This window comes from Physella acuta, unplaced genomic scaffold (genome assembly GCF_028476545.2).
Source record: "Physella acuta isolate Inbredline_101_S28 unplaced genomic scaffold, ASM2847654v3 ptg000007l, whole genome shotgun sequence".
Classification (NCBI taxonomy): domain Eukaryota; kingdom Metazoa; phylum Mollusca; class Gastropoda; family Physidae; genus Physella; species Physella acuta.
This window is the reverse complement of record NW_026731527.1, coordinates 448,340-461,272: the sequence shown is the minus strand read 5'-3', so window position 1 is coordinate 461,272 and position 12,933 is coordinate 448,340. Positions and strand designations below refer to the sequence as shown.

The following is a 12,933-nucleotide window of genomic DNA, read 5'->3' as shown; positions in this document are numbered from 1 at the left end:
TAGTATTTTAGAATTGGTAAAAAAAAATAATTCACTGGTTCATACAGCCTACATTAACAAAATGTTATGAATACATGTTTTATTTTAGATCCTTGGCAAAATGTTACCATTACATTCTAAACTAATTAATTTTATAATTATTTTTGCCGGTGATATTGTTTGTACCTGTGACTGCTCTCGGCGTTAAATTAACATTCCTTGTCAATATGGATTTACTAACAAGATCTTTTCTGAAGATGAGATCTTGGCTGACTTATGTATGACGATGTTTGATGAATTACGTCAAAGATCCCATATGACTTACGTACAAAATGCTAGCTGATTTACTTATAATATATTTGCTGATCTTATGTTTTGTTAAACTGGATATGGAAATATATATATATATATATATATATATATATATATATATATATATATATATATATATATATATATATATATACAATAGACTGAAAGGGCGATAGTATAAAGATATAACCGGATAGACGGACAAGACGAAAGGGTAAAGACAAAAAAAAGACTCTGAATACATTTTAATAATATTAAATACATAAATTAGATTATATACATGCAACTTAAATGTTAATATTTTCGATACAGCTCGACGATTACTAACTGTACTAGACCTATGGCTATAAATAATCTGCCGGTGGATAGAGTCCCCTCGTAGAATTATCTAGAAAATGCAAGGGATTAAATGTAGTTGTGTGAGGGGTGCCAGAAAAGTGGTCGTAGTAACTGGAAACATTAGACCTGGTCAGCGAATCTGTTTCACTTGACGTGTTGCGTCTTATCCTGAGCCTGATTCTCCAGAAGGTAAATGCTAGAATAGGCACGAGAAGAACGACCAGACCTGCTATAAATAGACTGAGGATAAGAGGGACCTGGTCATTCTGGAACTGGCCACGTAAGTTGCCGCTGTTTAGAGGTGGGGGGTTTTCTGTTGGGGGCGGTGTAGGTGTCGCTGCGTTTGGTGGGTGAATGTTGTCAGGGGTTGTTTGGATGATGGGTAGGGATTCGATTTCTTGTGTTGAGGAATCATCGGTGGGGTTATTAGTTAGTGATGTTGTTGTTGGTTGGGTGGTTGGTTTGTTAGATGCTGTTGTGGTTGTTGGATGGGTGGTTGGTTTGTTAGTTGATGCTGTGGTTGTTGGTTGGGTGGTTGGTTTGTTAGTTGCTGATGTGGTTGTTGGTTGTGTGGTTGGTTTGTTAGTTACTGCTGTGGTGGTTGTTGGTTGAGTGGTTGGTTTGTTAGTTGATGCTGTTGTTGGTTGGGTGGTTGGTTTGTTAGTTGCTGTTGATGTTGTTGGTTGGGTGGTTGGTTTGTTAGTTACTGCTATGGTTGTTGGATGGGTAATTGGTTTGTTAGTTGCTGCTGTGGTTGTTGGATGGGTGGTTGGTTTGTTAGTTACTGCTGTTGTTGTTGGTTGGGTGGTTGGTTTGTTAGTTGCTGTTGTGGTTGTTGGTTGGGTGGTTGGTTTGTTAGTTGCTGATGTGGTTGTTGGTTGGGTGGTTGGTGTGTTAGTTGCTGTTGTGGTTGTTGGATGGGTGGTTGGTTTGTTAGTTGCTGTTGTGGTTGTTGGTTGGGCGGTTGGTTTGTTAGTCGCTGCTGTAGTGAATGTTGTAGGAGAGGTTTCTGTTTTCGTAGTGTCCGTTGACGAAGTGCTTGGTTGTGTTGATGTAAATGTAGTAATAGTAGGGTTAGAAAATGGTACTGTAGTAGGTGTTTCTGATGATGGATCTGTAGTAATTTTGGTTGATGGAGTGGTAAAAGGTTTAGATGATGAAGTAGTAGTGGATTCATGTGGTGAAGTCGAAGTAGATTCAATTGGCGAAGTGACGGCTGGTACAGTTAATGAAAGGGTAGTGGGCTCATGTGAAGTGGTAGTAGTAGGTTCAGATGATAAAAAGGCAGCAGGTTCCGGTGATCTAGCGCTAGTAAGTGATGGCGTTGGAGTTGACTCATTTGGTAGAATGGTAGTAGATTCAGGTGATGAAATAGTTGTAGATTCAGGTGATGACATAGTTGTAGATTCAGGGGATGAATTGGTTGTAGATTCAGGTGAGGAATTTGTGGTAGGTTCAGGTGATGAATTGATTAGAGGTTCAGTTGATTGAGTGAAGGTAGGTTCAGGTGACGAATTGGATGTAGATTCAGGTGATAAATCGCTTGAAGGTTCTGGTGATGAGTTCGTTAGAAGTTCAGTTGATTGAGTGGAGGTAGATTCAGGTGATGAATTGGTTGTAGATTCAGGTGAATAATTGGTTGTAGATTCTTGTGTTATAATGGTTGTAGATTCAGGTGACGAATTGGTTGTAGATTCAGGTGATGAAATAGTTGTAGTTTCAGGTGATGAATTGGTTGTAGATTCAGGTGATGAGGAGGTTGTAGATTCAGGTGATGAATTGGTTGTAGATTCAGGTGAGGAATTGATTGTAGATTCAGGTGATAAATTGGTTGTAGATTCTTGTGTTGGAATGGTTGTAGATTCAGGTGACGAATTGGTTGTAGATTCAATTGATGAATTGGTTGTAGATTCTTGTGTTGGAATGGTTGTAGATTCAGGTGACGAATTGGTTGTAGATTCAGGTGATGAAATAGTTGTAGTTTCAGGTGATGAATTGGTTGTAGATTCAGGTGATGAATTGGTTGTAGATTCAGGTGAGGAATTGATTGTAGACTCAGGTGATAAATTGGTTGTAGATTCTTGTGTTGGAATGGTTGTAGATTCAGGTGACGAATTGGTTGTAGATTCAATTGATGAATTGGTTGTAGATTCTGGTGATGAAATGGTTGTAGATTCAGGTGATGAAATAGTTGTAGATTCAGGTGATGTATTGGCTGTAGATTCAGGTGATGAATTGGTTGTAGATTCAGGTGATGTATTAGCTGTAGATTCAGGTGATGAGTAAATTGTAGAATCAGGTTGTGAATTGGTTGTAGATTCAGGTGATGAATTGGTTGTAGATTCAGATGATGAAATAGTTGTAGATTTAGGTGATGTGTTGGCTGTAGATTCAGGTGATGAATTGATTGTAGATTCAGGTGATGAAATAGTTGTAGATTCAGGTGATGTATTGGCTGTAGATTCAGGTGATGAATTGGTTGTAGATTCAGGTGATGTATTAGCTGTAGATTCAGGTGATGAATTGGTTGTAGATTCAGATGATGAAATAGTTGTAGATTCAGGTGATGTATTGGCTGTAGATTCAGGTGATGAATTGGTTGTAGAATCAGGTTGTGAATTGGTTGTAGATTCAGGTGATGAAATAGTTGTAGATTCAGGTGATGAATTGGTTGTATATTCAGGTGATGAGGAGGTTGTAGAATCAGGTTGTGAATTGGTTGTAGATTCAGGTGATGAATTGGTTGTAGATTCAGGTGATGAATTGGTTGTAGATTCAGGTGATGAATTAGTTGTAGGTTCGGGTGATGAATTGGTTGTAGGTTCAGTTGGTTGTGTGGTAGAAGGTTCAGTTAATGTCACTTTAGCAGTTTCATCAGTTGTCTCTGAGGCAGTTGTTCCTGCAGATTCTACTGTCGTAGAAGGTTGATCTGTTGTCTCAACGGTTGAAGTATATTCATCCGTGTATGTAGACGATAGAAACGTTGTAGACGAAGTATATTCCCCTGTGCTATTTGTTGTATTTTTAAGACTGTACGTCGATACACGGAACCAGTCATGGGTACTGGGACATGTTTTCGTGCAGTTCTCCAACCTCGGCGAGTAAAAATTCTCTCGTTCATCGGCCCAGGCTATGCTAAACTTAGCGTTGCTACACTGGGATCCCTCTGGACAGGATGTGTTCTTATCACACAAAACGTCCATGCTGCTCTCGTTAATAAGACAGTGGTAATAAAATAACGACGAATCTGCTCCGGATGTTGAACTGACGTTATATACAAACCAGCCATGGTGGCTTCCACCATATTTAAAACTGCATTGAATAGAATGGCTCTCTAGGCATTCGTAGAATCTGTGGATAGAAATAATTCGGCTTAAAATAGTGCTATTATATATTTAGCACACATTTGAAAGGGTCATAAACGCGCGTTTGCTAACCCGAAAGTCACCAGATTGTTATAATCAGGTTCATGTGCGTGACTCTTCTCCTAAAAGAAATGGACTCAAATGAGAATAATCTCTAACTTATTCCAACAGCCCATTAAAATTTTTAACAAAATAAGGATGGTTATTAAAATCGCAGTATTTGATGTTTGTTGGAATTTATTAAAAACAAGCCATGGTTAGCCGTTTCACGAGAATTATAGGCATTTTTAAATGTTAAACTTGTTTTGGAAAAATAATGTATAAAAAATGTATTGGTCTAAACGCAATTTTCTTTACTACACGTTGAACGATATTAGTGACAAAGCAAAGAAAAAACTAAATAGCTAAAAATCCGACACATTTAAAATAACATAGGCTACCAATACATACTAGAAAAACCAAATAACATACATTATTAGTCAACTCCATAATAATGGTATTTATGTTGTTTTTAAGTAATTTCGCCGAGAAAATCGTAAAAAATTTTTCATAGCGTGCGTCTAGGTAAGAAGATCTATAGATCGAAATCGAATTTGACTCAAATAGTTTATTCCATCATATTCACCGCCTTTAGTTATGTTTACTTTCCGTGGTTTAAATGTCTGGCATGTGACGTCATTGTTTATTGCGTTCTTGTCACAGCTATAAACACTTTTCCTGTTGCATAATTAAAAATGTGTTTCTACATTCGAATAAGACATTGTTTTTATTTTTTTTTGTTTAAATAAAATTTAATTTATACATCTAATACATTCAACATATTATTTTCAACAAAAGTCCGTATCACTAAGTTCCTCATATATTACTGAAAATACGGATCTCTTAGCCTCGGGAGATGCGGATAGAGAAAGAGCGAGAAGTTCGCACATCGGCTTTTATATATATAGATTGGATGTAATTGATGTTTTAGCATTTTCGATAAGTGACCATTTTTTTATGCCAAAAACTGTTTATCGCAGAAATTTAAACAAAAATAGCTAAACTCTAAATATTATATCGGTTAAAAATTTTGAGTTCACATTTTCTTTAAAGTAGTGTTTTCAGAATATTGATCACAAAATTCCTGTAGAGTCAATTAATTGTTTGTATAAAGTGTGTAAAATTTAAGTTTTTTTTTACAAACAATACCTCATGTTTTTGGTGAAAAAAAATGTAATGTGCCTTTTTGCAAACTTTCTATCCTTGGCAGTTGAAGTAAAGCTCGACTATTTCTGTGATTTCAACTTATGAAGGATAATGTTGTCAGCACTATACCAATCCAACTTAACTCTCCCTACTTGAATTAGGTATTCAGCAGATCCACATGGGCACACGTAAAGTGCTGGTGAACTTACTACACTCTAAAGAATGCATTGAACGTCAACCATGTATGTTTAATGCCGTGCGCTCTACCGCTCAACACGTTAAGTCGCCCCAGACATAGGATGTAAAAATTACCTGGTGAACATCTGTTCATCAAAGGAGAAGTTGGGGAAATATTCCTGTGATTTTGGGTACTTCAACGTCATTATTGTTTTATCGTCAATACTGCAGACGGCACTGAACACAAACAACGCCACGGCAGTAATGACGCTAGGTAACATTTTCATCTGTAGAATTTTAACATTTAAGATTTATTACAAGCTTTTATATAACTTACTTCCTCTGTCTGTCGTCAGGCGCCAGTCTTTCTGTCTAGATCGAAACGCCCGAGCGAAATTGCAGGCACTTCTAATTGACAGATACGGTTCGTAATTGTTGCGTGAGTCAAGACATGAAGACAGAGCATCATGACATTCAATTTGACTTAATTGGTTGCCTATTTAATTTTTATGCATTAATTAAAATTTTGACCAAATTAGTAGGCATTTCTCATCACGTTCAATAGCGCGTCATCACGTTCAATAGGCGCGCAATGGTTTTAGTCATGCAACTCTATTGTAAATAAAACATGTAAAGTACTAACAATTTTTCATAAAATAACGTTTTAATAACAAGCTTTTATGTACTAATGCACTAAAAAGTAGAAAATAAATTATAGACTAATACTAGCCGTCCCGGCCAGGCCCTGCACTGGCATCTCTGAAAAACGTATCTGTCAAGGACCATAAATTGTGTGTTTAGTAATCAGCATTTACCCGGCACTGCCCACCCTAAGCACAACCAACCAAAACACACACAAAACGCAAATATAACACTAACACAAAACAAACACAAACGAAAACACAAAAACAAACGCAAAGACAAACCCAACCACAAACACAAAGAAAACACAAACACTAACGCAAACAAAAAAGCAAACGAAAACAAACCCAAACGCAAACACAAACCCAACCACAACCAAACAAAACCAAAAACACACCAAAAAAAGCATCGCAAACATAACACAAATACAAAGACAAACTAAAACACAAAAACAAACGCAAACACAAACACAACCACAAACACAAAGAAAACACAAACGCAAAGAAAAAAGCAAACGGAAACACAAACGCAAAGAAAAAAAACGAAAACAAACCCAAACCCAAATCCAAACGCAAACACAACCACAAACGCAAACCCAAACTCAAACACAAAGAAAACGCAAACGCAACGATAAACTCAAAGTGTCCACAGTCTAGCCCGGGGCGCCAAATCGCACCATGACGACGTGCGGCATAACCGCCTGATTCAACTTAGTAAACGACTATAGTACCCAACTTATTCATAGTCTTCTAAACTCACTTACGCGAACGTAGGTACCAGGGCAAACACGGCAAAGCCCGGGGCGCCATCTGTCGGGGTGCTGGAGGACGCCCGGATTCAATTAACTTAAAGACTATAGTAACCTTTCTTATCCAGTCTATCGCACCGTTTAAAACGAAATTATGCAGCATAGCGCTCACATTATAGCCCAGAGCGCCAAATCGAACCGTGCATGGGCGCCGGCGGTCGCGCGTTTTTTTCAATTTAGTGAACAAAATTATAATACTCCAAGCTTATCCGTAAATGGAAAGAAATAAACATATACGATTTGTAGGACCTGGCTTATTAAATGTTATTGATTTTAAAAATTAATTAGTAAACAGTATGTTCAGTGTATAGAATAAATAGAAGGCAGTATTAAAAATACCAACGACATTGCACTTAATCAATCCCCGCTAATTATGCAATTTATTTTTTCCTTAAACCAAAACAAAGTAGTAAAATGTAAATTCTTTCTTCCCCCGATTTAATGGGTTTTTTAAAGGGAAGTAACTGTGTTTTCCAAATTAAGGGACGTTATGAGAACTAAAGGATAAAATGCAAAAACATTTCAGACACAATTTTAGAAATTTTATAAGCGTTGATATACTTTTTTTTTATTTTATGTAGGCCTAATGTTCGTAATTGAAAATTATTATTCTAAGTATATAAAATGAAAATTGTTTTGAAAGACTTTCAATAGTAATTTTTTAACTCATAAATTTAGACCATGAGCACTTTAATAATCTGACACTTGAATCCATCAAGGTATCTTTTTTTTTCGTTTTTTCTTATATTCCTTTGTAATCCTCGACTACAAACATACAAGCATACAGAATTGAACTTTATATATTAGATTTAAATAAATATACAGAAAAGCGTGGGTCTCTTCCTAAACATTATTAAAGGTATACAATAAATACTAAAGTAACTCACGCTTTTCTTTATAGTTATTTAAATAGTAGTCTATAACTTATTCTCTACTTTTTAGTGCATTAGAACATAAAAGCTTGTTATTAAAATGTTTTTTATGAAATTCTTTAATACACTACCTCTAAAACCATTTTCAGTGCCAACTCAATTTCTAGAAAAATTAATACAAATAGTAACAAGGCCAGAATATTAAAACAGATTAAATCTACTTTACGTGCCCCATGGACCGTAAGGTTTGAAAAGGAACTTTACTACTTACACGCAATAAGATATTTAGACCGCAATCTAGTCGTTGTTACTTTCTCGTATATACGAAGTAGGCCTATAGAGAAAGTATTGTAATCGTGCACACAAAAAAATCGAGATTTTTACAAATCTCGATGTTTTACACCTCACTGATACAGAAAAACATAGTTTTGCAATCTTGTCCGTATGTCTGTGTGTCTGTCTGTCTGTCTGTCTGTCTGTGTGTGTGTCTGTCCGTGTGTAAACACGAATACTTGAGTACCGTTACAGTTAGATTGATGACATTTCATATATAAGTATTTTATCAAAATCGTAGATCCGTTTCAACTTATGAGCGATTTCCGATAACCGGAAGTCGTACTTTTCCTACTTTGAATTTTTCAAAAGCCTATAACTTGAGTACTATTTCAGATACATAAATGAAATTTCAAATGTAAATAAAATATATAATTCTCTACCTACTGTTGAATTTTGAGTAATTTCCGTTTACCGGAAGTAGTAATTTACGCTACTTCCGATTTCTCAAAAAACTAATGTAAATTTTTAAAGTACTAATAATATCGCGCACTATTATGCACTTTTTTATTTGGCGTTCACTTGGTGTGCAATTCTTTTGTCTACCAGATTTTATTCTATTTTAAAAACTTTAAGTATTTAAAATGGATTAAAAATCATGTCTATAGCCCGTGTTCCCATCCCCTGTTATTTTATAGAAGAATATTCGAGAAAGTTTTGGGGAGATCACTCCCGGTTTATGTACGTATGTAATGAAACAGGAAAAATGTTTACGTACAGCCAGTTCTCGAAATGGCATGAACGTTTCACTCATTACACAACGCGTCTGACTAAAGCACGATGTGGTAAAAATCGGCGCAAATGCTATTAATATTTTGCGTGAGATATTTTGTCTGGGATATTTTGTCTGAGATCATTTGTTCATGATATTCTTTCTTCTGATACATTTGTCCTGATCTTTTTTACGATAAGATCATTTGTCCTTGAGATCATTGGTACTGAGATCAGTGTTTCTTCCAGACTTTTTTCTCCGGGGGGGGGGCACTTGAAATCTTCTAGGGGGTTGGGGGGGGGTCAACTTTCTTCGGGGGGGGGGGGGGCGGACACTGTTAAAAGTATATATTTTCTATATAAATGATATAAATTTCATTTTGTTCGGGGGGGGGGGGATTATACCCCCGATGATATGCCTGATAGAAACTCTGACTGAGATCATTTGTACTTGAGATATTTTGTCCGGGAAATTTTGTCTGAAATCATTTGTCCTAAGCTATTTGTGATGAAATTTAACACTTTGTCAAAAACAACGAGAGAAAAATTAATTTAAAAGTAACGTTAAGACTAAAGTCACGTTACATTAACTATTTGTAATCACCATGAACTACTATCTTATCACTACACACTTTACATGAACAATTTTAACAGTTTTTAAATTATGCATAAAAAACGTTTTAATAACAATTATGTAATAATGCCTAAAAAGGAGAAAATAACGGACTTTCTTTCATCACATATTAATACACTACTATTTAAATAACTATAAACAAAAGCGTGGGTCACTATATTATTTATTTGATACCTCACCAAATATTTAGGAATATGCATACACTTTCCTTTGTTATTTAAATAGTAGTCTTATTCTTCTTCGTTTATAATTTTTAGTGTTGGAAGGGATCGAGCCTTATCTACCAGAGGGGTTGAACTCGATACTATTTTGAATATATCAACCATGAGCTTTTGCCGACTCGACCACGCTCCCATCACAATTAAGGATACGTGGCAACTGGTTATGCGCCATTGAGGCCATTGACTCCGATTTCAGCCTGCTTTTTTTTTTGGATTTGCTTCCATAGCCTTTTGTCCAACCAAGAACAAACTACAAGGCAGCAGTTGTTTGATTTTGGAGTTGTCTCTCTTAGAAGAGTGGCTGTCCCCAGCTAACGAGCCTCATCTGCCCGATTATTACATATTTAAAGAAAAATTTTTTTTTTTTCGTTTTTAGCGCAGTATTAAATAAAAGCTTGTTATTAAAATGTTGGTTTTTTTACTTTTTCGTATATAGAGAAAGTCTTGTAATCGTGCAAAAAAAAACCCCCAGATTTTTACTAATATCGACGTTTTACACCTCACTGATACGGAAAAAACATAAATTTGCAATCTTGTCCGTATGTCTGTGTGTCAGTGTCTGTGTGTGTCTGTGTGTGTAAACACGATAACTTGAGTACCATTACAGCTAGGTTGATGAAATTTCATATAAAAGTATTTTATTAAAATCGTAGATACGTGTCAACTTTTGAGCGATTTCCGATAACCGGAAGTGGTACTTTTTCTACTTTGAATTTTTCAAAAGCCTATAACTTGAGTACTATTTCAGATAGATAAATAAAATTTCACATGTCAGTAAACGATCTAATTCCCTACCTTTTGTCAAATTTTGAGTAATTTCCGTTGACCGAAAGTACTAATTTACGCTATTTCCGATTTCTCAAAAAACGCATGTGAATTCATAAAGTACTAATAATATTCCGCACTATTATACACATCTTTATTCGGCGTTCGCTTGGTGCTCAATTCTTTTTTTATGAGATTCTATTCTATTTTAAAAAGTTTAAGTTTTTAAAATGGATTAAAAATCTTAACTATATCCCGAGTTCCCATCCCCTGTTGTTTTATATAAGAATATTCGAGAAAGTTTAGGGGAGATCACTCCCGGTTTATTTTTTTTAGTATTTTAAAATTTTTAATATAATAGAGTTTCATGATTATTGCGCACCAAATGAACATAATAATGACCGTATAATAGTGCGGTAAATAGTAGGCACCCTACCCATTTTAGTAAATATTAAAAAATTCCTAATAAATTATGTAGGCACCCAATTAAGTCAAAATAGAGGTCAGATCGCATTGTTGTCACCGTGTCTTGACCCACGTGCCAAGTTTGAAACGAATCGGTCACTTAGAGGTCCTCGAAATTTTGCTCGGCAGTTTCGATCTATGACTGACGACAAACAGAAATCAAGTTAAACAAACTCTTGTAACAAAGAAAATAACATAGATGATGCGAACAACATGAACAATTAAAAGTAAACACGTACCGTTATATAAACAAATGATATTCAAAATAAATCCATTGTGTGACACCAGCCGACCTCGCCGAAGCGACTGAGCTTTATAAATGCCTATAAAGATATATAAAGCAATATAACAATATAACTATACACAAGTCTTCCTGAACCAGACAATAAAATAAACATGTAGTAAGTTTTTTCTAGCACTTCAGGAAGGCTGACAGAATATGTAAACAGTGTAGTTATCTTTTACTTTGAATAAAAATGCTATGCGATGATCAGGAAGTATTTTTTGTGATAAGGCGGTTAGAAATATATGCATTTGTGTCAAATCGTCGTTAATAAATGTGGCGTGTTAGTATGGACAGAGTAGAATGTGTAAATTGCCAAATGAGTGTGTATTAGGGCCACTTTTGTATAGAAATTTGATTTTTTTCTCCTATATTTATAATTTTTTTTTAGTTCACTCTGCTTTTTTTTTTTTTTTTTTTTTTTGTTTTTTTTTTTTTTTGGAATATTTTTTGACTCAATTTTGGTCCACTTCTTATTCAGCTTTTCCGTTTACAAATTTTCAGATTTAAAAAAAAAATAATTCAAGAATATGTTATTTTTAATCACATTAGTTCGACAATCGTTCATCTATCTATATACTACTAAAAGTCAAGTTTGTTTACATGTTTGAATATTTATTTTTTTGTTTGTTTGTTTGTTTGTCCGAACGAGTATTGTGATATGTTCTACTCTATCTGGAGAGCGGTAAAATAGTATGTAGGTAGAGAATAATTTTTTAATGCAGACAGACTGTTAATCACAAATTTATTTAAAGACGTTAATTAATTTATTGATTTATTCATACATAGAGTAACCCTATTTTTTTTAAAAGTTTAGAACGACCACTACACTCGGCGGGACCGTGACGTCACAGTTTTTTGTTTACTCTTTAGTACAATAAAATGGCGGCGTCTATCGAAGAAAATTGTGTTCCCATTCAAAAGTTTAACGCGTTCTAAATCTAATTTTCTGTCGGTCATAACTTTAACAATACGTCCGTTTGCTGTATTTATTACGTTCCAACACTTATATCAATTTTCATCTGTCTTTTTTCATTTAGTTTTACAATAAATTTCTCTAGATCTAAAGATCAGCTGTCGAAGGAAAGATAATTAGTTATGAATCTAGCCTAGATCTAGATCTAGCCTAGATCTAGGTCACTAGACTCAATGTAAATTCTAGATCTAGACTTAATGTAAATTCTACATCTAGAATCTATTTCAGGCCTTAATACATCTAGAATCTATTTCAGGCCTTAATTATTTTATATAAATCTTTGTTTGGCTAATTTAAGATAAAATTTAATTTGAAAGTTACTACTACTAGACTTAGATCTAGATCTATGCGCGTAAATCAAGTTGAAATAAGGAGACTCAAAGTATAGTATAAAAATTCATTTGTGACGTCACGAGTAAATAGCTAAGTTGGTAGCGTAGTCCGCTCTCATGCGGGTGGCACAGATTCTAGACCAATATGTCAATGATATTTTTTTTTCAATTTTTTTTTTTAGATGTGAATGATAAAGTTGCCTATCTGAACTTGGCAGGATACAGGGCAGGTGAAGTAGAGTTCATCTGTTCCTTTGTCCTAAGCATATGAAGGGATAGTGTGGTCAGAGACATGCTCGGCTGGAATCGTTTTTTAAACGATAAAAACATGTTGTCTGACACTTGGCGGAACACTGGGCAGGTGAAGTAGAGTTGAGTAGGTCACCTGTGACGTCAGTATATGAAGGGATAGTCCGAAATCGGTGTTTTCGGTGTTTTTAAAAGATAAGAAACATATTTTTGAATGTGGGGTCTGTTTTTTGTGACGATAAGTGACACTGCAGTAGCGTAGCGAGGAGGGGGGGGGGGGGCGGG

General features: G+C 35.2%; 1 protein-coding gene across 1 annotated transcript; it reads right to left on the bottom strand.

Moving 5' to 3' along the window:
* Window positions 1-602: 602 nt before the first annotated feature.
* LOC131944821 (mucin-2-like) lies at window positions 603-5,563 on the bottom strand. Its single transcript, XM_059305688.1, has 3 exons — window positions 5,493-5,563; window positions 1,338-3,981; window positions 603-1,256 (listed from the first exon to the last, which is right to left on the bottom strand). The coding sequence occupies exons 1-3, from the start codon at window positions 5,561-5,563 to the stop codon at window positions 636-638; spliced, it is 3,336 nt and encodes a 1,111-aa protein (XP_059161671.1). The 3' UTR covers window positions 603-635.
* Between the last annotated feature and the right edge of the window lie 7,370 nt (window positions 5,564-12,933).

Coding starts and splice junctions, on each gene's coding strand:
- LOC131944821 (XM_059305688.1), bottom strand. CDS start 5,563: ATGACGTTGAAGTACCCAAAATCACAGGAATATTTCCCCAACTTCTCC. Junction 3,982..5,492: donor GATGAACAGATGTTCACCAG/GTAATTTTTACA, acceptor TTCTATCCACAG/ATTCTACGAATGCCTAGAGA. Junction 1,257..1,337: donor CCCATCCAACAACCATAGCA/GTAACTAACAAA, acceptor ACAGCATCAACT/AACAAACCAACCACTCAACC.